This window comes from Oncorhynchus mykiss, chromosome 10, assembly GCF_057628025.1.
Source record: "Oncorhynchus mykiss isolate SJ-2025 chromosome 10, ASM5762802v1, whole genome shotgun sequence".
Classification (NCBI taxonomy): domain Eukaryota; kingdom Metazoa; phylum Chordata; class Actinopteri; order Salmoniformes; family Salmonidae; genus Oncorhynchus; species Oncorhynchus mykiss.
The window spans coordinates 32,771,349-32,799,110 of record NC_143031.1 but is presented as its reverse complement, the minus strand read 5'-3'; the positions used below and the strand labels follow the sequence as shown (position 1 = coordinate 32,799,110).

Below are 27,762 nucleotides of genomic sequence, written 5' to 3'. Positions count from 1 at the left end.
TTTATATTACAATATTGTGAAAAATGTATACATGACAGAGACATTTAAAATGAATACATTGGGAATTTAAATATATACTGTAAATTGAAACTTATTAACCAGATATAGTATTATTATGTAAAAACAGTGAGTAAAATGAGAATTATTCCCAGTTTTTCCTTGTGTGTTTTTGATAAAGGAGACCTCTAGGCCTTATATACTGTAAGTGAGGATACAGTGCATCAATCACCCCATTACATGAAATCTCCATTCAACCTCTGACTTTTATTTGATAGGATCTACAGACTTATACAAGTCTCGAAGCACCCAGACAGATGTCACTTCATCTGTGTATTGAGGCAAAAATGTGGCTCTAGGACAGGGTTCTCCAACTGGCGGCCCGAGGGCCGAATTTGGCTCATACGTGGTTTTATTTGGCACCCCAAGGTTTCTGAGCAAAAAAAATACACTGTTTTTATTTTTTCATTGTTGGACATAATAGATTGTAAAAACACCAGGAGATCAGCTCCAAGTGATTTTAATTTGAGAAATCTGTTCCCAAGTATTCTCACGCTTAATAGACATTATATCTGTTTGGGCTTCTTGCGGTCAATTTGCAGTCTCCAAATTATTTGCAATTATGTTCCGGTCCCCCGACCCTCCACTCAAGAAAAAATAGGCCCGCGGCTGAATCTAGTTGACATACATAATACAGTGCTTTTTGTGACGGGAAATATTTTGTCCATATCGTGGCTAAGAATGTCCATATCAATTCCTCGTGTTACTTGTCTCCTGTAGTTTGGTCTGGATCCTTCAGGTGGTTATAGCTGTAAAGGTTTTTCTGGTTGAGGAAAGTGAAAGGACTTGGTGGTGCAACTCCAATTACGGTCTCTCTCTCTCTCTCTCTCTCTCTCTCTCTCTCTCTCTCTCTCTCTCTCTCTCTCTCTCTCTCTCTCTCTCTCTCTCTCTCTCTCTCTCTCTCTCTCTCTCTCTCTCTCTCTCTCTCTCTCTCTCTCTCTCTCTCTCTCTCTCTCTCTCTCTCTCTCTCTCTCTCTCTCTCTCTCTCTCTCTCTCTCTCTCTCTCTCTCTCTCTCTCTCTCTCTCTCTCTCTCTCTCTCTCTCTCTCTCTCTCTCTCTCTCTCGGCTGTGAGTCCTGCTCAGACAAAGCTGAGGTGTTGGTCCTCTGGCACTCCATACTTGCCCTTGTGCTCCTCAAACAGCTGGCTGAGTTCTTCTGTGTAGAGCTGATGGAGGGCGTCAAGCTCCTCCACTGTGGGCTTCTCATTCTTCTCCACTCTGATTGGCCGTCCCACTGTGGAAAGGTCCAAGGGTATGCATGATGACATTACATTCAAATATAGGTTACTGTAGTAGTCACTGGTGTACCACACAGCCCCACAGGCCTTGTGAAACTGCGGTATGCCACTGGTAGTAGTGCATAATGGGCAAAAACGTATTTGCTTTTGGATATGATTTTACCCATGAGTTTACTTTTCAAGTGGTGATTGAAATTTAAATATGCCATCGTTGGGCCTTGCCAATAGATGTACACAGACAGATGACTAACTGTGTGCCAGCCATTGTTGCTGAGAAGTTGCGGCAAACTGACAATGTTACTATCTAGTAACATTCTAGTAAGTCAAATATTTCCAAGGGCAAAGCTGCCCCTCTCTGTCCCTCTCATATCAATATTCCTCATGTTTAATGACAGAGAACCATCTCAGCCAGTTAGTTTACTGATATGAAACTTCTGCCAAAAACAACAATTGCCTTGTAACATAGAAATAGGAGAAAGACAGAGAAATAGGATAAAAAGATTTGGCAGATATTGTGACATAGAATGTTACTCACCCACAGTGTTGATGGGCTTCCTGTAGGGCATGATACCATAGCTGTACTGGAAAATGCCCCGCGCGTGGAAGAGGGGCAGAGAGATACCCATGAAGCTCTGCAGTTTGTCCTGAATCAAGCGGATCCAGGTGCCTCGAGAGTTTTCCACCTGGTCGAACAACTCATTCTCCCCGAAGGAGAAGACCGGCACCAGATGGGCACTAGGGAGGGAATGGGTAGAGGAGAGTAGTGGGGTGACGGAGGGGGAGAGGAGAGGTGAGGTGAGTTGAGACAGAAGTTATGAGTTTGTAAGGTACAGTATATTTGTAGAGAACAGGCCCAGTTTCCATTTTACTCATGGGTGTGTTGAAGTTTGTCCTAAATGATTCCACTATTGATGTAATGACATGTAAACGCTTGATTTGAACAAGCTTTGTGTATCCCACAAAATAAGACTTGACCTGCTGTAGATGAACTCGCTGTATTACCAGCAAAAATCAGAAATGTTCTGTCCAAAAATTATGCACAAAACTTAATCCATGCTTTTTTTACTTCTAGGTGAAACTATTGCAATGCTCTCCTTTCCGGCTACCCGGATAAAGCACTAAATAAACTTCAGTTAGTGCTAAATACGGCTGCTAGAATTCTGACTAGACCAAAAAATTTGATCATATTACTCCAGTAATAGCCTCCCTACACTTGCAAGGGCTGATTTCAAGGTTTTACTGCTAACCTACAAAGCATTACATGGGCTTGCTCCTACCTATCTTTCCAATTTGGTCCTGCCGTACATACCTACACGTACGCTACGGTCACAAGACGCAGGCCTCCTAATTGTCCCTAGAATTTCTAAGCAAACAGCTGGAGGCCGGGCTTTCTCCTATAGAGCTCAATTTTTATGGAATGATCTGCCTACCCATGTGAGAGACACAGACTCTGTCTCAACCTGTAAGTCTTTACTGAAGACTCATCTCTTCAGTAGGTCCTATGATTGAGTGTAGTCTGGCCCAGGAGTGTGAAGGTGAACGGAAAGGCACTGGAACAACGAACCGCCCTTGCTGTCTCTGCCTGGCCGGTTCCCCTCTCTCCACTGGGATTCTCTGCCTCTAACCCAATTACAGGGGCTGAGTCATTGGCTTTCTGGTGCTCTTCCATGCCGTCCATAGGAGGGGTGCGTCACTTGACTGGGTTGAGTCACTGACGTGGTCTTCCTGTCTGGGTTGGCGCCCCCCCTTGGGTTGTGCCGTGGCGGAGATCTTTGTGGGCTATACTCGGCCTTGTCTCAGGATGGTAAGTTGGTGGTTGAAGATAACCCTCTAGTGGTGTGGGGGCTGTGCTTTGGCAAAGTGGGTGGGGTTATATCCTGCCTGTTTGGCCCTGTCCGGGGGTATAATCGGATGGGGCCACAGTGTCTCCTGACCCCTCCTGTCTCAGCCTCCAATATTTAAGCTGCAGTAGTTTATGTGTCGGGGGGCTAGGGTCGGTCTGTTATATCTGGAGCATTTCTCCTGTCTTATCCGGCGTCCTGTGTGAATTTAAGTATGCTCTCTTTAATTCTCTCTTTCTCTCTTTCTTTCTTTCTCTCTCTCGGAGGACCTGAGCCCTTGGACCATGCCTCAGGACTACCTGGCATGATGACTCCTTGTTGTCCCCAGTCCACCTGGCCGTGCTGCTGCTCCAGTTTCAACTGTTCTGCCTGCGGCTATGGAACCCTGACCTGTTCACTGTGATTACTATTATTTGACCATGCTGGTCATTTATGAACATTTGAACATCTTGGCCATGTTAAGCAAAGAACAGAAGCATGGATAAACAATAACATTTTAAAAGCAATTAAGCTTAGAAATGAACGCTTTCTGGAGTTCAGGAAATCCAGGGCAGATTATGTTTTTATTGACTGTAAGAAATTAAGAAATTAGGTTGACAGGATGATAGAGAAGGCCAAGAAAGATTATTTAAATGGTTGAGAACAGGAATAATCAGAGTAAATTATGGAATTGTCTGAAGCTGTTGGGTTACAGTAACAGACTGAAGAACAAAACTTAGCTTGGACATTGGAGGAAAGGTTACATCAGACAAGATCATGGTTGCAGACAGTCTGAATAGCTACGTTACAACTATAGCTAAAATTACAGCAGTTTTACTAGCAGCAAGGGATTCAAGTCGATGCTTTTTCATTTGAAAAAGTGTCTGAGTCAACTGCGTAACTCACATTGTAAATCTGTATATTGAACTAGGCATTTTTCCCAGTGAACTAAAACATGCAAGGGACATTCCTCTATATAATGAAAATAATAACTGTCGGCCTGTCTCAATCCTGTGTATTTTATCGAAGGTCATGGAAAATATTATGTTCGAGCATATTGAGTTATATTTCCTTACATAACCGACTATATGAGCTCCAGTCTGGCTTTAGGAAATCCCATTCCACTGACACTTGCCTACTATATCTAACTGACCCCATCAGGAAGGAAGTAGATGGTGGGCCATTTTGTGCTATGGTTATGTTAGATCTCCAAAAAGCATTTGATACAGTGGATCATGAGTTTCTGTTCATCAAACGAAGAGCCATGAGCTTTAACAACTTAGCCATGAATGGGTTATCTCTTATCTGATAGGAAAAAAACAGATGATGTACTGTATGTGGATGGGACCCGGTCTAAAACCAAAATCTTGAACTTTGGGAACCCTAAGGGAATGTGCTGTGTCCACTTTTATTTATGTTGTATATAAATGATCTGAAATCTGCCTGTACATGTGACCTTTTCCTCTATGCAGATAATTCTTTATGGTTTCCCATAAAGACAAACATGTGGTTGAGAAAGCCCTCAGTGCTGAACTTCTGAATGTCAGTAAATGACTATATGACAGTAACCTACATGTGTCAAACAGACCACTATTGTCCCTGTGCCCAAGAAAGCGAAGGTAACCTGCCTAAATGATTACCGCCCCGTAGCACTCACATCGGTAGCCATGAAGTGCTTTGAAAGGCTGGTCATGACTCACGTCAACACCATTATGCCGGAAACCCTAGACCCACTGTAAGGATCGATGCAGTAGATGAGAAGCAGGTACAGAGAGTGAAGGTTTAATAGCTGACAGACATGAAATGGAACAGCATCTGGACAGGAACACATAACAACAATTAATACGGACACAGGGAACACCGCCGAGTAACAGACAGACAGATAGATATACAGGAGTAATCAACAATGTGAAGGAGTCCAGGTGAGTCCAATGAGCCAGCTGCGTGTTTTGATGGTGACAGGTGCGTGTAAAGAAGCGTAACCCTCGAGTGCCAGGGTGTCACGCCCGCTCCCGCTCCCCCTCCCTGGCGCTCCAGGGCGCCGGGCTACCTGTCATTATACGCACCTGTTACCATCATTGCACGCATCTGCGCTCATTGGACTCACCTGGACTCCATCACCTTGTTGTGGGCCCTGCATATACGTCTGCTCCTCTGTGTTGTTCCCTGTAGTAGCATTGTTTGTTGTGTCGTGTTTATGTCCAGACGCTGTTCTTATTCCGTTGCATGTCCGTCTATATTAAATGGTTCCCTCCCTGTATCTGCTTCTCATCTCTTGCGTTGGGCATTACACAGGGAGGGGGAGCGGGAGCCGGCGTGAAACCAACTCCAATTCACATACCACACCAACTGATCCACAGATGACGCAATCTCAATCACACTCCACACTGCCCTTTCCCACCTGGACAAAAGGAGCACCTATGTGAGAATGCTGTTCATTGACTACAGCAAAGCGTTCAACATCATAGTACCCACAAAGCTCATCACTAAACTAAGGACCCTGGGACTAAACACCTCCCTCTGCAACTGGATCCTGGATTTCCTGACAGGCCGCCGCCAGGTGGTAAGGGTAGACAACAACACATCTGCCACGCTGATCCTCAACACAAGAGCCCCTCAGGGGTGTGTGCTTAGTCCCCTCCTGTACTCCCTGTTCACCCACTACTGCGTGGCCAAGCACAACTCCAACACCATAATTAAGTTTGCTGATGACACAACGACAATGATGAAACAGACTATAGGGAGGAGGTCAGAGACCTGGCAGCGTGGTGCCAGGCCAACAATGTGAGCAAGACAAAGTAGCTGATCGTTGACTATTGGAAAAGGAGGGCCAAACAGGCCCCCATTAACAACGACTGGGCTGAATGGAGCGGGTCGAGAGTATAAGGACATGAGGCGAGACCCAAATGCAGACACAGGCAGATGATTGAGCTCCGATATTTATTATAACAAAAGGCGTTGGCAAAGGGCAGGTTAGGTACAGGGGAGAGTTCATAAACCAGGTCAGAGTCCAAACAGTACCAGGCGATAGGCAGCCTCAAGGTCAGGACAGGCAGGGTTTCAGTAACCAGGTCCCGAGTCCAGACGGTACAAGACGATAGGCAGGCTTGAGGTCAAGGCAGGAAGAAAGGTCAGAGGGTTTGGTGTCAGGACAGGCAAGGGTCAAAACCAGGAGGGCTAGGAAAAACAGAGACTGGGAAAAATAGGAGCAAGGAGAAAAACGCTGGTTGACTTGGCAAAACAAGACGAACTGGCACAGAGAGACAGGAAACACAGGGATAAATACACTGGGGATAATAAGCGACACCTGGAGGGGGTGGAGACAAGCACAAGGACAGGTGAAACAGATCAGGGCGTGACAGAGAGTTTCAAGTTCCTTGGTGTCCACATCACCAACAAACTATAATGGTCCAAACACACCAAGACAGTTGTGAAGAGGGCATGACAACACCTTTTCCCCCTCAGGAGAATGAAAAGATTGGGATGGGTCCCCAGATCCTCAAAAAGTTCTACAGCTGCATCACTGAGAGCATCCTGATCGGTTCCATCACCGCCTGGTATAGCAACTGCTTGGCATGTGACCATAAGGCACTACAGAGGGTAGTGCGTAAGGCCCAGTACATTACTGGGGCCCAGCTTCCTGACGTCCAGGACCTATATACTATATATGCCTATATAGGTGGTGTCAGAGGAAGGCCCAAAAAATTGTCATAGACTCTTCTCTCTGCTACCCCTAAGCCATAAGACTGCTGAACAATTAATCAAATGGCCACCCAGACTATTTACATTGAACACCCTCCCACCCCACCCGCTGCTACTCGCTGTTTATTATCTATCTTTGCATAGTCATTTTACAAATGACCTCGATTGACCTGTACCCCCACACATTGACTCGGTACTCCCTGTGTATAGCCTCGTTATTGTCATGTAATTTAGTTGTGTTACTTTTTGATGATTATTTATTATTTTGTAAATATTTTCTTTACTCTATATCTTGAACTGCATTGTTGTTTAAGGGCTTGTAAGTAAGCATCTCACGGTAAGGTCTACCTGTTGTATTTGGTGGATGTGACAAATAAAATTAGATTTATTTGATATGTCACTACACCTTGGAAAAACTGAGTCCCTCTTGTACTGGTCCACTGTGAAACTGAGGAAATCCCCTGTCTTTAAGGTGGTAGTAGGTGACATAGTGGTCACAGCAAAAGACTTAATTATCTTGGATGTGTGCTAGATAACCATCTGACAGAGAGAGCATGGCACAAAAAGTTCTCCAACGTGAACCATAAAATTAGGTTCAAGGTAAGAACCTCCAAATATCTGGATAAGAATGCAATGGTGGCATTGGCAGGGGCTCTTGTTCAGTGCCACTTCAACTATGCGTGCTCTTCCTGGTACAGTAGTGCCCCCAAGATAATTACAAATAAACTGCAGACATCTCAGAATAAATTACTCAGGATTATTCTTAACCTTCCAGCACGTACTCATCTTGACCATTCCCACCTTGAAAACCTCAGATGGCTCAAAGTGGAGGAGAGAGTTTCTCATATGAAGTTGTGTCATGTACAGACGATAGTCCACAGTCTGGTCCCCAGGTACCTATGTAACTACTTTAACTTGTTCTGGGATAACCACAACTATTCCACTAGAAGGATGTAATAGTGTTATGGTGAAATAAACATTTTTGTACTCAGCTGCCCCCCCCCCCCCCCCTTACAAAAGGACCACAATGGAAATGGTGATATTTTATGTTGAGGCGTCACCGGCTGGAGCGCCCTCATATATGTATTTTAAAAATGGTCTAATAAATTAAATCAATCAAGGTGTCACTTCACTTGTCCCTCTGTATGTCATACAGTGCTTGCATGCTCCCAATTGAAATTCCCAAAGGGATTACAAATGGCACTATTTCAGTAAGCCATCCACAAGTACACACTGTGAACAGTAATATCAAACTATGATGAAGTGATTGACACAGTTGAAGTCACTTGTGTAACCATGAGAGTAGTTAGAAGATTTCATCGGAGACACAGGCAGTAAAATGTCCTCCGCCACCTCTGGCCCTGGTCTTACCCATTTTCCATTGCCAGTTTGATGAAGCCCTTCTTATTGGCTAAGAGAATGGTGAAGGCGCCAGGGCGTGCGTCAAGGGCCTCGGGGGCTCCTCCTACTGCTATAACAACGGCATTCCCACCTCCCTGTCGACGTAACAGATAGCTGGCACTCTCCTTGTCCGAGGGAATCAGACCTGGGACACACAGTAGACACTGAGATCAGGTGTAGTTAACAGTGGGGGGGAAGTTTGGTACACTATTCTTCACTGTCGAACAATGATCAAACATGTTAATTTGTATCATGATGGTTGTCCCTAATCAATCTATCAGTAAATCAATTCATCAGATGTATTTATGTTGCTATCTTGTCTTTACAGCAACATCTGTCACAAAGTGTTTCACAGTAACCCTGCCTTGACCTTGACCTCTAACCCCAACCCCACTAACCTGCCATCATGATGTAGTCTCTGAAGAAGGGGGCTCTGAACCAGAGAGGTAGCATCAGCAGAAAGCTGTCCAGGCCAGGGAACAGTTTCCTGAAGCCTGTAGCATACGTGCAGAAGTTAGTGAAGGCTCCAGCCACCAGGATCCCATGGGGATGGAAACCAAGGATGTAGTTCTGCCTGGGGTCCAAGTCCACTGTCTTCACCAGCTGCAATACAACACAGAGCGGAGTCACTTCTAAGGACTTCAATAGTCAAAATAGTTATGCACAACTGCACAACACAGTACACAGGATGCATCAAATGTGTTTCTAAATCTCAATCTTTATCAGAGACTTTCAAAACATTTGAAAGTTGAATTGAAAACCATACTCTCATGGAAGTCTATGAATTGACTCTCTGTTGTTTTTCTGCCTCCACAGCGGCTGTCAGAAGAGACTACCCTGCCTCTAACCAGTATTGACCAGTGTCGTCTGTCTCTGTGCACAGGCAGAGATAAACAGGATGGAGGATCATGCCAGAGGTCACAGGATGGGGTCAAAAGTTCTTGTTAGCTACCCTGCTGAAAAAAAAGCATAGACCAGCATAAATTTCAAGCTAGTCCATGCTGTTCAATCGCTGGTCAGTGCTGGTCTGATGCTGGTCAAGCTTGTTCGACCAGCATGGTCTAGCTGGTCTAGCTGACCAATGAACAAGGTGGACTCAGGTCTATGCTGTTTGAGACACGGGGGACTCTGCATTGACTTGGACTTGAGAATATCAGATGCTTTTAGAGCATCTCTGATGGTATAAATACATTTGATTTGACTTCAGTCTGTGGCAATGTTTTTTAGTCTCAGTCCACCCAATTTAAAAGTGCACATTGTGACGACCCTCCCACTCTGTGTGCTGAATTCTTTCCCTCTGCTCCTGTTTTCCTTAATACGATGTCGGTGGGCGGTGCTGGAAGGGTCGTCAGCGAAATGGGACACACCTGGTCTCGGGTGTGTCCCAGGGATAAATACATCTTTCCCCCATACGTTGAGGAGACACTCTCTACGTAGACACTGTTTTTTTGTGGCATTTTGGAGCTTCTTTATGTTCATTTGTTTTGGCACCTCAACACCCCTCATCATCACCATCTATGTACACATCCACTCTCTTACACTGACTACACACACCATTGTTACTTGTGTTGGTTACTTTATTTAATAAATATATTTTTGCTATTTCTTTATCTCCGCGTTGTCTTCCTCTTTGTTACGACCCAGTTCGTAACAACATTCACATCTAGAACATTTGTTCTAACAGCATGTAAGATAAACATGCACAATTAATTACAAAGTCTGTATTAATAGGCTACCCCTACACTCTAAATGCTGGGTTTGTATCCTGACCCTACTACTGGGTTGCAGGTATTGGGTCATGTAGTTGTGTTGTTGATGCTAGTTTCTAGAGATATTACACACAGCGGGTCAGATCAGAAGACTGCAGGCGTGGCTTTCAGTTATTTATGGCCACCTGTGAGTAAATGTTATTCCAGTTCATCTGTTCTGTTTTATTAAGGTTGAAGACACTGACAGTTTTGTTGCATTAATGAGTTTTACACAAGTGTATGAGTTCCTTAATTAAGAGACTATGAAAATCCCAACATTGGGATAGTTACCGCATTGTTACAATATGTAAATACTGTTATATTATATTAGAATATGTTATGTGCAAAAATATTTCAGGAATATTTATGGTGTACGAACTTAACAAGAATCATATTTACTAGCCAAAAATAACTATCAGAAAACCACGCCACTAATATCAGATGGTCACCAACATCAGTGTTCAAAACAACATGCGATGGTCACCAGAAAAAAAACCGCATTAGTCGCCAGCATATGCTGGTCTATGTCGTTTTTTTTCAGCAGGGTAATCGTCCTGGGCATGTTATGCTCATGATCAGCATCGCTCAGTCATGTCAAAACAAAGCTGCCAACAGTTTGTATCGACCTCAGTGTTTGAGATTAGCAGTTCAAGGTCAATCAGCTCCAAGAATCAAGTCCCCGCCTACTAGCTTGGGCTACACTAACCTCTCACTAGCAAAACAAGGGCAGTGCTTCGTGCTAAGTAAACACTAAGCACTTGGCATGGTGGGATTTATTGACTTTATGGATTGAGATGATTCATTCAAGGATGAATCCTAGAGATTTCTGTCTTTCAATGACAAACTCATTTTAAGTAGATCAAATAGGTATGTTGTAGCTTTTGCCAAATAATGACATTAACATACACTATATATAGACAGAAGTATGTGGACACCCCTTCAAATTAGTGGATTCGGCTATTTCATGCACACCCGTTGCTGACAGGTGTATAAAATTGAGTACACAGCCATGCAATCTCCATAGACAAACATTAGTAGTACAATGGCCTTACCGAAGAGCTCAGTGACTTTTTTTTGTCATAGGATGCCAGCTTTCCAACAAGTCAGTTTGTCAGATTTCTGCCCTACTGGAGCTTCCCTGGTCAACTGTGAGTGCTATTATTGTTAAGTGGAAACGTCTAAAAATAACAACGGCTCAGCCACGAAGTGGTAGGCCACATAAGCTCACAGAACGTGAGGCCACACAATGCCCCCGTGCACAAAGTGAGGTCAATACAGAAATGGTTTGTCGAGATCGTTGTGGAAGAACTTGACTGGCCTGTGCAGAGCCTTGACCTCAACCCTGTCGAAACCTTTGGGATGAATTGGAACACTGACTGCGAGCCAGGCCTAATCACCCAACATCAGTGCCCAACCTCACTAATGCTCTTGTGGCTGAAAGGAAGTAAGTCCCCGGAGCAACATCCCAACATCAAGTGGAAAGCCTTCCCAGAAGAGTGGAGGCTGTTATAGCAGCAAAGGGGGGACCAACTCCATATTAATGCCCATGATTTTGGAATGAGATGTTCAACGAGAAGGTGTCCATATACTTTTGGTCATGTAGTGTATATTGCTAGGAATATGAGAGTAGGGTGAATCCCCTAGCGGGTCTCAAACCCAGGCCACCAGCGCCAATGATGAACACCCTTACCACTGTCCCAATAAGGGATATCTCTTTTTTTAAATTAAAAATATATATTTCACCTTTATTTAACCAGGTAGACTAGTTGAGAACTGTGACCTGACCAAGATAAAGCAAAGCTGTGCGACACAAACAACAACACAGAGTTACACATGGAATAAACAAACATACAGTCCATAACACAATAGTAAAAGTATATATACAGTGTGTGCAAATGAGCTAAGATAAGGGAGGTAAGGCAATAAATAGGCCATAGTGGTGAAATAATGACAATTTAGCAATTAAACACTGGAGTGATAGATGTGCAGAAGATAAATGTGCAAGTAGAGATACTGGGGTGCAAAAGAGCAAAAATAAATAAATAACAGTATGGGGATGAGGTTGGATGGGCTATTTACAGATGGGCTATGAACAGGACAGGTGCAGTCATGTGTGAGCTGCTCTGACAGATATGAGTCTCCAGCTTCAGTGATTTTTGCCATTTGTTCCAGTCATTGGCAGCAGAGAACTAGAAGGAAAGGCGGCCAAAGGAGGATTTGGCTTTGGGGGTGACCAGTGAAATATACCTGCTGGAGCGTGTGCTACGGGTGGGTGCTGCTATGGTGACCAGTGAGCTGAGATAAAGCGGGTCACATCCGCCTACATCCGCCTACAGTATTCGGCCTTCCACATCTGCGGTGAAAGGGGGCCAAGCTACATTGGTGTTTGTCAGAAAATCGGTCTTCTCATGAAAAACTCGGTAGCGTCCGAACGGTTTGGCCCACAGGGGAAAGGGAAGACTCTATGGTGACTATGGTGTTACGAACACTATGGTGTTCTCCGTTTTTTTCTTCAACTACCACAAGTGTCACGGGACTCGTCTGAAGGTAACCCATACAAATTAATAGAAGTAAGGAGGTAGTTTTGTTCAAACAAAAATAAGGGGTTATGAAATATGTGTCCAAACATGTTTTTATATTTCCTGAACTTTCTTATCTATCTATATCATAGATAGAGTACATACACTTCAAAAACATATTCCTTATGATTTACCTTTGGACTTAAATTTATTAATGTGTTATTCAATGCTTTTCTATGGGCTGTAGTAGTAAAGGCCAAATTACACAGAAAAATAGGGGTCCTAAAAGTCAAAAAGCAACTCGATCAAGTTCAAGTCCGGGCTCTGACTGGGCCATTCAAGGACATTCAGAGACTTGTACCGAAGCCTATCCTGCGTTGTCTTGGCTGTGTGCTGAGGGTCATTGTCCTGTTGGAAGGGGAACCTTCACCCCAGTCTGAGGTCCTGAGCGCTCTGGAGCAGGTTTTCATCAAGGTGCTCTCTGTACTTTGCTCTGTTCATCTTTCCCTCGATCCTGACTAGTCTCCCAGTCCCTGCCGTTGAAAAACATCCCCACAGAATGATACTGCCACCACCATGCTTCACAGTAGGGATGGTGCTAGGTTTCCTCCAGATGTGACACTTGGCATTCAGGCCAAAGAGTTCAACCTTGGTTTCATCAGACTATACAGGCCTGATTGGTGGAGTGCTGCAGAGATGGTTGTCATCATTTGGGGTTTTGTGATTTTAAACAACCCGTTTGTCCTGCTCTCGTTTCCTGTAGTCCTCTGTCTGATCATGAGATATTGCACTTTCCAAAAACAGATGACAGAATACGTCAAGCTCTAAGACTACTGTACTGTTTCTTTTTAGGGAATGGAGCTTTGTCAGATGTTGTACTCGTGGTCAACACAGATGCCTGTATGATTGAGAATGGAGCTCTAGTCGTGGATTGACATAGTGAGAGAACACTGGCCAATTGTTTAGTGGCCTGTCATTATTTTGGTCCCTGCTTACAGCAGCCTTTCTATTCAGGATTAATTATTGGCTCCTGTTTCTCCATGTTAACAAACAAACGAGTTTCCTTCTTATGCCTGTTTATACACTGAACCCATTTTTCACATTTTCCCATCAGGCTTGACATGCACAGGCTTGGCATATTTATGTTGTTGCATTTTGGCTTAGAGTTCAGTTCAAACGCGACTAACATGTATACATTCTACAAATGTAAAGTCATGAGAGGAGTCAGTGTCTAGTTAGTGTTGATTTCTGAAGAGAGCAGAACAGGTTTTCAAATCAGGTGGTTGGCTCACAGTCGGAGGCAGTGACGCTGTCATTAGGGACGGTGGTGGAGAACAAGACCTCAGTGTAACCGATGACACCCTCTGAAGGACACTGCTCTGTTCAGACTAACATTGACTCTTTATTCCAGCCTTAATAATGCATGAAGTCAAATGTTCGATCGGCACATTCCAGGAGATAATACAGGGGAAATGACATTCAAATGTGTTTGTTTAAGGAAGTCCTCTTTGTTGGGAACTTGTAATCTAGATGTGTTCAATGTACTGTATCTTTCCTTGAGAAATGAAGGAAAGTCCATATGACCTAATTATGTAAATTCCCCATTTGTGCATGTGGCATTCAGAACTAATTTATGTTTTGCTTGAATGAGACATTACTCTCTCTAATAAAACGCATCTGCCTCAATAAAGCTCTGTCTGTATACTCAATACACACAGAACACTTTACATACAGTAGAACGTGTTGACTGTGTTCCCTAATCAATTGGTTTTGATGTTTAATCTTATCAGTATACTGTATGGAACAATCAGGGACATTTACCCTAACTCAAAGGAGCAGAGTCTTGAGGTGGGGCCTCTACCTTGGGAAAACTTTGGACACACTGGAGAAGTGGCATTAAGGACACACTCTGTGCTAAGTACAAAAGATAAGCATGCTATCAAAGAAGATATCAGACTGATGTAGCGTCTGTTTCCAACTCACACTCTCAAACACATAGATCCCCTGAACGCAGCTCCCTCTCCAAATCCCAATCAGCTGAATTCTGATCACCTGTTCACACACCTGTATGTCATTATCACACACTATTTAATTCAGTTCTTTGCACCCCATCGTTGTGAGGTATTGTTTGTTTTGTGACACACTTTTAGTAAAAGCGCTGCGGTTGCTGTAATTTAATCCTCCTGTGTATGATAGGTTTTGCCTATTCCCTGCCTGTACTTTAGCCTATTTCCTGTTATCAACTTATTGCCTGATCTCCCGGATGACGTTACTAGCCTTTCCCTGCCTGTACTGTTGCCTTTCTGGATCCCCTGTGTATGACCTTCTGCCTGCCCTTGGACCCAGCTACCTGCCTCCTCCTGTGGTCCTTTACAAATAAACACCTGCTTCGCCCTGCGCTTGAAACCAGCTCTCTGTCTCCCATCGTGTTCATTACAACTGATTGATAAAACCAAATACAGTATCATTCAAGTCTTTTTACCTGCTGTATCACTGTTTGTTTCTATAATAACTTTTCTGAACTACATTTGCTGTAATAGTTCATGCAATGGTAAAAGCAGAGAACTATAATTAATAGAAGTGATAAGATGTTGACATCAAAATTAAGCAGAGCCCGTTCAGAAAGGAAACCCGAGTGCCTCGCCTCAGGTGAGATGGCATCAATTAGAGACGAGTAACAATCACGCCTAACTTTTTTGGCGGTCTATTTAAACTGATCGGGTCTGCGCACTCATCCTGCTGCTGCTTGCTGCTACTATGCACTGGCTTTTTCCACATTGACGCTGCTACCTTATTAACTAGCCAATTCACGCTATGCTGCTGCTTTCTGATATATTTTTTGCGATCTAGCTGTGTTGGGACCTCGCCCACGTCGTTCAATATGCTCATGTTGCAATGTTTGGCTGCTGCTGGGATGTTATTCACAGTGAGGATCAGCATGTTGTTGCGCTACTGTTGTCAGTCAATTGCCGGCTACAAACTAGTTAGGCTACTCCTACTTGGCTATCATATAGTCTACTTGTTTGTTCACAATACCAGCTTTCAGGCAGAGTTGGTGCGCTCTGTGAACACATTGATGGAGCATAATCCCACCACCATACAATGAGCAAGTAACCTATGCAGGGGTAGAATACAGGCATAGCCACTTTAAGGTGGGGGCAAATAAAATTGGGGCGTGGGTTGGGTTGGGATTTGCAAATGTTTTTTGTTTTTTTTGTCAATGGTGGCCAGATGCTGGCTGGCATCCCTTGCCTTCAATGCTATGGGTGGCAACAATGTCAACCTCGTTTGTACCAGACAGCATCAGATAGAGAAGCCGGTTCGCTTGCTCAGATGCTTTCTCCTGTGAGATACATTCAGCCTCTTGCAAATTGAAGGAAAATTATGAAATACAGAGACAAAAGATACATTTTATGTTTTTACATTTCTGGGGGGGTCATTTTTAGGGGAAGCCTGGTTGCCTTGGCATCCATGAATATATGCCACTGGCAGGAGATGGTGCTTATCACAGTGATTATTTAAGTCTCTATGCTTAGTTTAGTGCAGCATCAGTATGGATAGTAACTATCACTGCATGTTGCGCATCTCATGAGACTGCTGCAATCAATGCACACATCAGTGATGGCCTACATTTTATGAGTCATTCCAGTCACATAGGTTAATGTGACGTGCGCCAGCAGTCACACCTCAAATGTTGTACAAATTATCTGGGTATGGTTAGTGTCTTTGGAACCCTTACACAGTATAAGCTAGAACACATTCAATTTAACTGGACAGTGCGCTCCTCGTATTGCTACACTTTTGCTGCTCTTTTACTCTTGTGAAATTATAAATCTGCTGGCTTATTTTGTGTATAGCCTGCTGTTGCATGAGTCACACTATTAGCATACATTTTAAGGTATCATTTCAGTCAACTCATTTATGCTTAATTCTTATTGCAGCAGTAGGTTTCGGGCTCTGATTTATTAACCATGTTCTAATGATGTGTCATGCCTTTTACCCAGGCGGTCCTTCTTGTCGGTTCATCTTGCGTTCTAGTAGTATTATTCTAGTGACTGTTCTTATTCTATAATAGACTATTGTGGAAGCAGGTAGCCTAGTGGTTAGAGAGTTGGACTAGTAACCGAAAGATCGAATCCCAGAGCTGACAAGGTAAAAATCTGTTGTTCTGCCAGTTCAAGGCAGTTAACCCACTGTTCCTAGGCCATCATTGAAAATAATAATTTGTTCCTAACTGACTTGCCTAGATAAATAATAAATAATTGTGTTGTGTGCTATTGTAGAGATCACTTCATTCAAGTAAAATCAAATAAAAATGTTATTGGTCACATACTGTACATGTGTTTAGCAGATGTTAATGCGAGTGTAGCGAAATGCTTGTCATTCTAGTTCCGACAGTGCTGTAATATCAAACAATTTCACAACAAATACCCAATACACACAAATCTAAGTAATGGAATTAAGAATATAAATGTATGAGCAATGTCAGAGAGGCATAGACTAGGATACAGTAGATAGTATATAATACAGTATATACATATGAGATGAGTAATGCTAGATATGTTAATATTATTAAAGGCAGTGGCTCAGGTGGTTGTTGTCCTTGATGTGCTTTGTTTTGTTGACGTTGAGTGAGACGTTTTCCTGTCACCATAATCCCAGACCCCTCACCTCCTCCCTTTAGGCTGTCTCATCGTTGTTGGTAATCAAGCCTACTACTGTTGTGTCGTCTGCAAACTTGATGTTTGAGTTGGAGGTGTGCATGGCCACGCAGTCATGGGTGAACAGGGAGTACAGGAGGGGGCTGAGCACGCACCCTTGTGGGGCTCCTGTGTTGAGGATCAGTGCAGTGGAGATGTTGTTTCCTACCTTCACCACCTGGGGGCAGCCCGTCAGGAAGTTCAGGACCCAATTGCACAGTGCGGGATTCAGACCCAGGGCCACGAGCTTAATGATGAGCTTGGAGGGTACTATGATGTTGAATGCTGCGCTATAGTTAATGAACAGCATTCTTACATGGGTATTCTTCTTGTTCAGATGGGATAGGACAGTGTGATGGCGATTGCATCGTCTGTGGACCTATTGGGGCGGCATGCAAATTGAGGTGGGTCTAGAGTGTCCGGTAAGGTGGAGGTGATATGATCCTTGACTAGACTCAAAGCAATTCATGATGACAGAAGTGAGTGCTATGGGGCGATAGTCATTTAGTTCAGTTACCTTTGCATTCTTGGGTACGGGAACAATGGTGGCCATCTTGAAGCATGTGGGGACAGCAGAGTGGGATAGGGAGAGATTGAATATGACCGTAAACACACCACGTCTGACTCTGAGGACGTGGCTAGGGATGCCGTCTAGGCTAGCAGCCTTGTGAAGGTTAACACTTTTTACAGTCTTATTCACGTTTGCCATAGAGAAGGAGAGCCCGCAGTCCTTGGTAGCTGGCCGCGTTGGTAGTACTGTGTTATCCTCAAAGCGGGTGAAGAACGTATTTAGCTTGTCCGGAAGCAAGACTTCGGTGCATGCGTCATGGCTGGTTTTCCTTTTGTAGTCCGTGATTGTCTGTAGTCCCTACCACATACGTCTCATGAGCCATTGAATTGCGACTCCACTTTGTCTCTATACTGACATTTTGCCTGTTTGATTGCCTTGCGGAGGGAATTTTTGTTTGTATTCTGCCATATTCCCAGTCACCTTGCCATGGTTAAATGCAGTGGTTCGCGCTTTCAGTTTTGAGCGAATGCTGCCATCCACGGTTTCTGGTTAGGGTCATGTATTAGTACTGTTATTACTGAATCTTCTGCTTGCATTTTGTTATCTTCAAGTTACATCGAACACTACTCGGTCTTTCCATCGCTAAGCATATATTCACAGAAGTACAGCCTCATTTTAAATGGATACTACTGCCTAACCATAACTTGAAATCTGAGGAAGAAGAGTTATCACCTTGGACCTTAGTGGGGAATCTGACGCTGTGCGATGACTAATCAAGCCTTGATATAGTTGCAGCCGTGTTGGATGGGTGTTGATACTAGCATTACCTAGCATGCGGTGGGCTTGCTATACACTCACTTGGCGATCCGTGTTGGTGATCAAGCCTTCATTGCCTCTCAGGGGAATGTCTGTTAGTTCTTATTTCAGACACTCTTATATGCAACCTTATTCTAGTTATCTATGGGGTCTATTCTCTCTTCATCAGATTATTCATTCTTCTCTCATGGCTCACCATTATATACTGTTAGACATTAGCCTTTAGCTCAGGTAGACAATATTGTTGGTCCAGGTTGATTATCAGGTCACTCTCACTGTGCACGCTGCAGATGCATCAGCTACAGCTGAGCAATTTCAGTAGTACATTAGGCTATTTAGGTAGCTACGAAACAACCTGTACCAACGTTTAGTTGCGGTTTTGTGGGTTTGTTAGTAATGCATATGTTTTATGCTATGTCATGGCTAAGCTGTGCACTCTGCAGCAGTCTACTGTATGCTCTTCTCTCTGTACAATGTCTTCTGTAATATAACCATGTATGCCTTTGCTATTCCAATTTCGGTCTGGCAAATGCAGCTTTATCATGCTCTGTTAGCAGTGATTCAGTTCATTTTGGGCATCAGGACCCTTCAGCATGCAGTCTGCTCAAGGATCCATGTCTGCCTACACTTCAGGGCCTATGGAGAAGGAATGAACATGCATATCAAAGAGTATCTCTCCTCTTTCAGTAGCACATGTTTGAGTTCACATTAAGGCAACAGTGTTGGGTTACATTACTCTGGCTTTATGGGCTCTTCAGTCTGAAATGCACTAAATGTTCCTCTGCTTTATTTTTGCATGATCTCTTAAGTTCTGTTTGCAATGTGGACTCTCACATGTTAAATGTACTGTCATACACCCTGAGGTGAAAGAATTGGCATGGAACTGAAGTCTTCATCGCCAGATCTAACACGGCTTTGTCCTCTTTCATGTTAAGTTGACTGCATGCTGAGCACGGGCAGCACCTGGCGAACCTCTTGTTCAACATTGATGCTGGCAACCAATGACAAGATACTGGAACTCATCACGGCTCTGGTTCTTTCGTCAGTGTTGAGGGCAAGCTCTGAGCTCTGGGCATCGAAGTCTGCATCGGCGGTGCTACTGCTTCTCAATGCATCCCGGCTTCACTCTGATCCGCCGCTGTTACGTTTGATTGATTCTGAGATTGTGGAACCTACATGAGTTCCTCCAGTATTGCTACAGTTGAAGTCGGAAGTTTACGTACACTTAGGTTGGTGTCATTAAAACTTGTTTTTCAACCACTCCACAAATTTCTTATTAACAGATTATAGTTTGGCAAGTTGGTTAGGACGTTACTTTGTGCATGAAACAAGTAATTTTTCCTACAATTGTTTACAGACAGATTACTTCACATACAGTGAATTATATCACAATTTCAGTGGGTCAGAAGTTTACATGCACTAAGTTGACTGTGCCTTTAAACAGCTTGGAAAATGTAAAAAAAATGTCATGGCTTTAGAAGCTTCTGATAGGCTAATTGACATCAATTGAGTCAATTGGTGGTGTGCCTGTGGCTGCATTTCAAGGCCTACAATCAAACTCAGTGCCTCTTTGCTTGACATCATGGGAAAATCAAAAGTAAATCAGCCAAGACTTCAGAAAATAAATTGTAGACCTCCACAAGTCTGGATCATACTTAGGAGCAATTTCTAAATGCCTGAAGGTACCACGTTCATCTGTACAAACAATCGTACACAAGTATTAAAAACCATGGGATCACGCAGCCTTCATACCGCTCAGGAAGGAGACAAGTTCTGTCTCCTAGAGATGAACGTACTTTGGTGCGTAAAAGTGCAATAGAACAACAGCAAAGGACCCTGTGAAGATGCTGGAGGAAACAGGTACAAAAGTATCCATATCCACAGTAAAACGAGTCCTATATCAACATAACCTGAAAGGCCACTCAGCAAGGAAGAAGCCACTGCTCCAAAACCGCCATAAAAAAGCCAGACTACAGTTTGCAACTGCACATGGGGACAAAGATCGTACTTTTTAGAGAAATGTCCTCTTGTCTGATGAAACAAAAATAGAACTGTTTGGCCATAATGACCATTGTTATGTTTGGAGGAAAAAGGGGGATGCTTGCAAGCTGAAGAACACCATACCAACCGTGAAGCACGTGGGTTGCAGCATCATGTTGTGGGGGTTCTTTGCTGCAGGAGGGACCTTTGCACTTCACAAAACAGATGGCATCATGAGGTAGGAAAATTATGTGGATATATTGAAGCAACATCAAGACATCAGTTAAAGCTTGGTCGCAAATGGTTCTTCCAAATGGACAATGACCCCAAGCATACTTCCAAAGTTGTGGCAAAATGGCTTAAAGACAACAAAGTCAAGGTATTGGAGTGGCCATCACAAATCCCTGATCTAAATCCAATATAAAATGTGTGGGCAGAACTGAAAAAGCGTGTGCGAGCAAGGAGGCCTACAAACCTGGCTCCATTACACCAGCTCTGTCAGGAGGAATGGGCCAACATTCACTCAGCTTATTGTGGGAAGCTTGTGGAAGGCTACCTGAAATGTTTGGCCCAAGTTAAACAATTTAAAGGCAACGCTACCAAGTACTAAATGAGAGTATGTAAACTTCTGACCCACTGGGAATGTGATGAAAGAAATAAAAGCTGAAATTAATCATTCTCTCTTCTAGTATTCTGACATTTCACATTCTTAAAATAAAGTGTTGATCCTAACTGACCTAAGACAGGGATTTTTTTCTAGGATTAAATGTCAAGATGTACTTAAATGTATTTGGCTAAAGTGTATGTAAACTTCCTAATTCAACTGCATATGATCATGATTGGCAGCCCAAGTGGTCCAGTAGCTACGTTGCATTGGTAGAATATCCTCATACACTAAAATGACAGCTCTTTATGCCTCAATGGGCTTCAAAAAGAGCAGTCTTCATGCAATGACAAAAGATTACCTAACAACCTCACTCACAAAAATAATAGCTTCACGTTAAGTTAAGTAAAGGGTGTTTCGGCTCCTACAATGATTTTATTAGCGGCTTTCTGTGGTTTTTACTGTTGGGGAATAGACTTCGTATTAATTTATTTTTAATCATTGCATGATCTCGGATTTAATTACTGCTTTCTGTCCTCCCTTCCATGTTACGCTACCTGCAATGGCGACCTCTGACCACGCCGGGCGATCCATTATTCCTCACCGACGGTGGCAAACCAATGACGAGATACTGGTTTTCATCACGGTTCCATCTCCTTAGCCCACAGCGTTGACAATATCTTGAGCCGTACACAGCTCATTCATTTCGCATCGGCGCTCCTTAATCGGCATCTCTATCTGTCCCTGCATACACACTGAAGATCACGGGGGTCAGTCCTCTGCTTCCTACGAACGCTATATTAGATTAAACGCCAATAAGATTTTGGATGCCCAAAAGTGATGAGTTCATCTGCCAGTTCCATGCCTTTTATACTATAGTTTGGTATGACTGGGTTCAGCCCATGGTCAATAGCATTGCTTTGGCACACAGTATCGTAATAAAGTTCAGTGCATAACTACAGATGGTTGGCTGGGTGCATATTGCTTAGGTTGCTTGTTAGATGGTAGATATTTAATGTAGGCCAACAGATGACCAGGCTACTTGTATTGATCAGTGAGTGCACCTGGTGATGCATCTTTAGGGCAGCTGGGTTCACACTGTTACATTGGCAAGATAGGCAGATGAAGCTCGCCTCAAGTGAGGGTACCCAGCGTTATGTGTGGCATTAACTGAGCAACGTATGACTTCTATCCCTCATGACATGGTTAACATTCTCACCTGGTATTCGTTCTTTCGCTGGTAGATGCACTTTAGCTGGTCTATTTGATCATATCTAAACGGCACTCTGCCGTAGCTACACATAGTCGGATGGTGTGAGGTTCTGCTGTTTTGGGGGATTGTGTAGTTTACAGTGCTCACTGACTGTAGGCTATTTAATATTGACTCTTTGCTTGGGCAGTGAGCAATCCTGAAGGAGCAGAGCCTTTACATTTTTTTATTTATTTAACCTTTATTTAACTAGGCAAGTCAGTTAAGAACAAATTATTATTTACATAGCGCCAAGACTTGCATTATTCATTGCTTAATAAATGGTTAAACATACAGTACCAGTCAAAAGTTTGGACAGACCTACTTATTCCATGGTTTCTTTATTTTTACCATTTTCTACTTTGTAGAATAATAGTGAAGACATCAAAACTATGAAATAACACATATGGAATAATTTAGTAACTAAAAAAAGTGTTAAACAAATCAAAGTATATTTAATATTTGAGATTCTTCAAAGTAACCACCCTTTGCCTTGACAGCTTTGCACATTCTTGGCAGTATCTCAACCAGCTGCATGAGGTAGTCACCTGGAATGTATTTAAATTAACAGGTGTGCCCTGTTAAAAGTTAATTTGTGAAATGTCTTTCCTTAACGCATTTGACCCAATCAGTTGTGTTGTGACAAGGTTGGATGGTATACAGAGGATAGACCTATTTGGTAAAATAGTCCATATTATGGCAAGAACAGCTCAAATAGGCAAAGAGAAACGACAGTCCATCATTACTTTAAGACATGAAGGTCAGTCAATACGTAACATTTCAAGAACTTTTAAAATTTCTTCAAGAGCAGTCGCAAAAACCATCAAGCACTATGATGAAACTGGTTCTTATGAAGACTGCCACAGGAAAGGAAGACCCAGAGTTACCTCTGCTGCAGAGGATAAGTTCATTAGAGTTAACTGCACCTCAGATTGCAGCCCAAATAAATGCTTCACAGAGTTCAAGTAACAGACACATCTCAACATCAACTGTTCAGAGGAGAATGAGTAAATCAGGTCTTCATGGTTGAATTGCTGCAAAGAAACCATTACTAAAGGACACCAATAATAAGAAGAGACTTTAAATACGAGCAATCTGTCCTTTGGTCTGATGAGTCCAAATTTGAGATTTTTGGTTACAACCGCTGTGTCTTTGTGATGCAGGGTATGTAAACGGATGATCCCCGCTTGTGTGGTTCCAAGCATGAAGCATTGAGAAGGATGGGGGTGCTCTGCTGGTGACACTGTCTGTGATTTATTTTGAATTCAAGGCACACCTGACCAGCATGCATTCTGCAGCGATATGCCATCCCATCTGGTTTGCGCTTAGTGGGACTATCATTTGTCAACAGGACAATGATCCAAAACACACCTCCAGGCTGTGTAAGGACTATTTGACCAAGGAGAGTGATGAAGTGCTGCATCAGATGACCTGGCCTCCACAATCACCCGACCTCAACCCAATTGAGATGGTTTGGGATGAGTTGAACAGCAGAGTGAAGGAAAAGCAGCCAACAAGTGCTCAGCATATTTGGAAACTCTTTCAAAACAGATGGAAAAGCATTCCTCATGAAGCTGGTTGAGAGAATGCCAAGAGTGTACAAAGCTGCCATCAAGGCAAAGGGTGTCTACTTTAAAGAATCTCAAATATAAAATATATTTTGAATTGTTTAACACTTTTTTGGTTACTACATGATTCCATGTGTTATTTCATAGTTCTGATGTCTTCACTATTATTCATCAATGTAGAAAATAGTAAAAATAAAGAAAACCCCTTGAATGAGTAGGTGTGTCCAAACTTTTGACTGGTACTGTATTTCTATGTCTTTTCTATCTGAAATTAAGCAGAGCCAGTTCAGAAAAGAAACCCGAGTGCCCCGCATCAGCTGAGATGGCATAAATTAGAGGCTTATATCAATCACACCTACCTTAATTGTCAGTCTATTTAAGCTGACCGGATCTGCTCACTCATCCTGCTACCGCTTGCTGCTACTATGCACTGGCTGTTTCCACCCCAGCATCCACCTGTTAGGTTCTGTGTTCCTGCTGGGGGGATGGTACAGTTTACTGCGCTCACTGCCTGTAGGCTGGCTATTTTATATTGACACTTTGCTTGGGCAGTGAGCTACCCTGAACGAGCAGAGCCTATATCGGCAAGACTTGCATTATTCATTGTTTAATAAATGGTTAAACATATTTCCACATAGTTCATTTCAGAAAGAAAGCACCATCTGAGGAATGTTTTATCATTGGCAGCAAATGTCGTTCTGTGTTTACAATGAACGTTTACATTGGTATGTCTCACTAAGGCTGTCCTTGGAGAGCCAAACGCATCACTGAATTTACATAAACAATACATTTATGATTATCTATGGCTGATTTCTAGGTCATCTGAAATTAACAATTGATTACAATGACCAATAGAATCTTTAAAAAAAATAAACACTACCTTTCACGTAAAATGAATAAATACATCGTTCTAGCTATACCATTAGAATAACAATTATGGATTTAACAATGTCAAAGATAATTCATGATAATTCATGTGACCCTATTGAGACTTTCAATTAGACAAACTATAGATAACAAAGATCTGCATAGCAATTGAAAGGAAAAATACACATCTGTGCCATTTTGTTGTTGATGTTCACATGCTTATCAGTACAGACCAAAGTGTACATTCTGACCAAGGGCAAGAGCGTGGACCCATCTCAGCAGAAGGATTTTGCAGGCTCACAGGCCTCCAAGCTCCATAGAATAGAATCAAAGATTTGTATATCCTTTTAAACAGGATTTCTTACTGCACTATCCAATAACACAGCATATAGGCGTTGGTATGACTTTGAGAGACTAAGTTCTTAGGATAAGATTAATGATGATCAAATTCCAACAAATACCAACTCACATTTCTTAGCTGAACTTGAATGTCTCTACACACAATCCATATATCACCACTAGATGGTGACATCAACCAGCAACAGCTGTAGATAGGGCCTATCCATCCCTGGACTGGGCACTGCTTTTTTATTGAAGCCAAAAAAAACATAGTCACAAACACTCACAAAAGAGTGCAGTAAACACAGTGAAGTCATCCCACCTTTACAGGGAAGTAGTCCCTCATGTAGTCCCAGACACGTAGATTGGAGAGGAAGTGAACCCTGTTGCCCCCCTTGGATGGTGTTTCCCAGTCGATGAACCACCAGCAGGCGTACAACACGCTGACCAGCCAGAACCGAGTGAACATCAACACAAAGAACAGCACGATGCAGCTTGGAGCTGGAGGAAGACAACCAATACACACAGACAGACAGACACACACACACACACACACACACACACACAGACAGGCGTGATGGGCACTGCACTATTAGGTTGCATCTCTTAACCTGCTGACATACTGAGCAGGAGAGGGACAGGGATAGAGAGATAGAAAAGGGTAGAGAGAGATCTAAGCAAACCCGAGAAGTGTACTACAACTCAAGCCATGAGTTTTTCCTGACCACGTGACGTGACCTGAACAGATTGACCAATAACTAGGACCCAGAGTTTTTCCTTGTCAGGTCATGTGGTCATAAAAAACAAATACCAGGAAGTGTGTTTCCTCTTGTCCACTAGGTACCACTGATGCACAGTATTCAATCCATCTCAAAAATAATAAAAAAAAGTATTGAAGGTCTCATGGACAAATCTATTGCAACACACATGGAGTCTCTCCACTGTCCAACACATGTTATGTAAGAGTTACTTAAGAGTTGGATATGGGAGTTTCTTCTGTGTGCATGTATTTGTGTAAGCAGCGTTCCTTGCTCTGTTTCAGGCACAACTCCATGGGCACATGGAAGTCAGCCAGCAGTGGAAACTCTCAAAGAATTCCATTTCAACTTCTCCACACTGAGCAACCCATTAAGCAAACAGAACTGGACACAAGGCACAAGGCACTTAACACTTGTTAAGAAATTAGGAAGAAAGGCTAGCTAACAAAGCTGCACAGCACACACAGACAGCCCAGGACAGAGCAGAACAGTGGCAGACTCACCCAGGCCCAGAAAGGAGAAGACCCACTGTAGCACCGAGGCCGTCTGCAGTCTTCTGCTTAGGGGCAGGTCGGTAGGGGCAAACTGGATATTCATGGTGGGGACTGAAGAGCCTGGCAGTGCAGGTAGACAGGAGGCTTATGTCTGGGACACCCGGGAGAGGAGAAGAGTGAGTGAAGTGGGTCCAAAGTCTGCCTTTCTCCCTCTCTATCCACAGTCAACTGACATTTGACCGTCTTATCTCTGCAATCCTTTAATGCATGAATTAATTACTCAACCCATTTCTCTATCTTCAAGACCTTTGACCTTGCTGGTACTGGCCCAGCTAACAATTGTAGTTGCAAGAACATTTGTATTGTTACTGTTGCTGAGCCAAACAAGGTCCTGATTGGTGAACCACTGATCCATTCAATGTGCTTCGTATGTTGGCAAGGTTAGGGATACTCACACACAGTACTTCTAACATGCAGTGTTCTCAACTCACACATTTAACACATTTTGACATGCATGATTACATTGTGTATTGTGTATACAGAAATTATTATTAAACATTTCCACACATGGGATTTGAACTCCCAACCTCCTGGTTTATGGTACTCCGATCTTCCTGCAAACCACCATGTCCGTGTCAGGTACCAATTAATCCAAATATTCTCTCGTCATGTGTCTGTGTATTTATTATGTATCCCGTTAGCTGCCAAGGCAGCAGCTCTTCCTGAGGTACAGCTAAATTAAGGCAGTTTATACAATTTTAAAAACATTACAATACATTCACAGATTTCCAAACACACAGTGTGCCCCCAGGCCCCGACTCCACCACATACAGTGCCTTGCGAAAGTATTCGGCCCCCTTGAACTTTGCGACCTTTTGCCACATTTCAGGCTTCAAACATAAAAACTGTATTTTTTTTGTGAAGAATCAACAAGTGGGACACAATCATGAAGTGGAACGACATTTATTGGATATTTCAAACTTTAACAAATCAAAAACTGAAAAATTGGGCGTGCAAAATTATTCAGCCCCCTTTACTTTCAGTGCAGCAAACTCTCTCCAGAAGTTCAGTGAGGATCTCTGAATGATCCAATGTTGACCTAAATGACTAATGATGATAAATACAATCCACCTGTGTGTAATCAAGTCTCCGTATAAATGCACCTGCACTGTGATAGTCTGAGGTCCGTTAAAAGCGCAGAGAGCATCATGAAGAACAAGGAACACAACAGGCAGGTCCGAGATACTGTTGTGAAGAAGTTTAAAGCCGGATTTGGATACAAAAAGATTTCCCAAGCTTTAAACATCCCAAGGAGCACTGTGCAAGCGATAATATTGAAATGGAAGGAGTATCAGACCACTGCAAATCTACCAAGACCTGGCCGTCCCTCT

The 27,762-nt window shown here is 43.0% G+C and overlaps 1 protein-coding gene across 3 annotated transcripts; it reads right to left on the bottom strand.

The window, feature by feature from the left end:
- Nucleotides 1–1,113: 1,113 nt before the first annotated feature.
- Nucleotides 1,114–26,605, bottom strand: LOC110533662 (2-acylglycerol O-acyltransferase 2-A). Of its 3 annotated transcripts, XM_036990079.2 has the most exons (6): nucleotides 26,381–26,605; nucleotides 25,442–25,620; nucleotides 8,617–8,821; nucleotides 8,189–8,363; nucleotides 1,831–2,030; nucleotides 1,114–1,291 (listed from the first exon to the last, which is right to left on the bottom strand). In XM_036990079.2, the coding sequence occupies exons 1-6, from the start codon at nucleotides 26,472–26,474 to the stop codon at nucleotides 1,137–1,139; spliced, it is 1,008 nt and encodes a 335-aa protein (XP_036845974.1). In that variant the 5' UTR covers nucleotides 26,475–26,605; the 3' UTR covers nucleotides 1,114–1,136. The 3 variants fall into 3 exon arrangements, with proteins under 3 accessions (XP_036845974.1, XP_090042507.1, XP_090042509.1); XM_090186381.1 differs by lacking the exon at nucleotides 25,442–25,620 and having other exon boundaries at nucleotides 26,381–26,553; XM_090186383.1 differs by lacking the exon at nucleotides 26,381–26,605 and having other exon boundaries at nucleotides 24,273–25,620.
- Between the last annotated feature and the right edge of the window lie 1,157 nt (nucleotides 26,606–27,762).

Coding starts and splice junctions, on each gene's coding strand:
- LOC110533662 (XM_036990079.2), bottom strand. CDS start 26,474: ATGAATATCCAGTTTGCCCCTACCGACCTGCCCCTAAGCAGAAGACTG. Junction 8,364..8,616: donor AGACTACATCATGATGGCAG/GTTAGTGGGGTT, acceptor TGTGTGTCCCAG/GTCTGATTCCCTCGGACAAG. Junction 2,031..8,188: donor AAACTGGCAATGGAAAATGG/GTAAGACCAGGG, acceptor TTCCCTCCCTAG/TGCCCATCTGGTGCCGGTCT.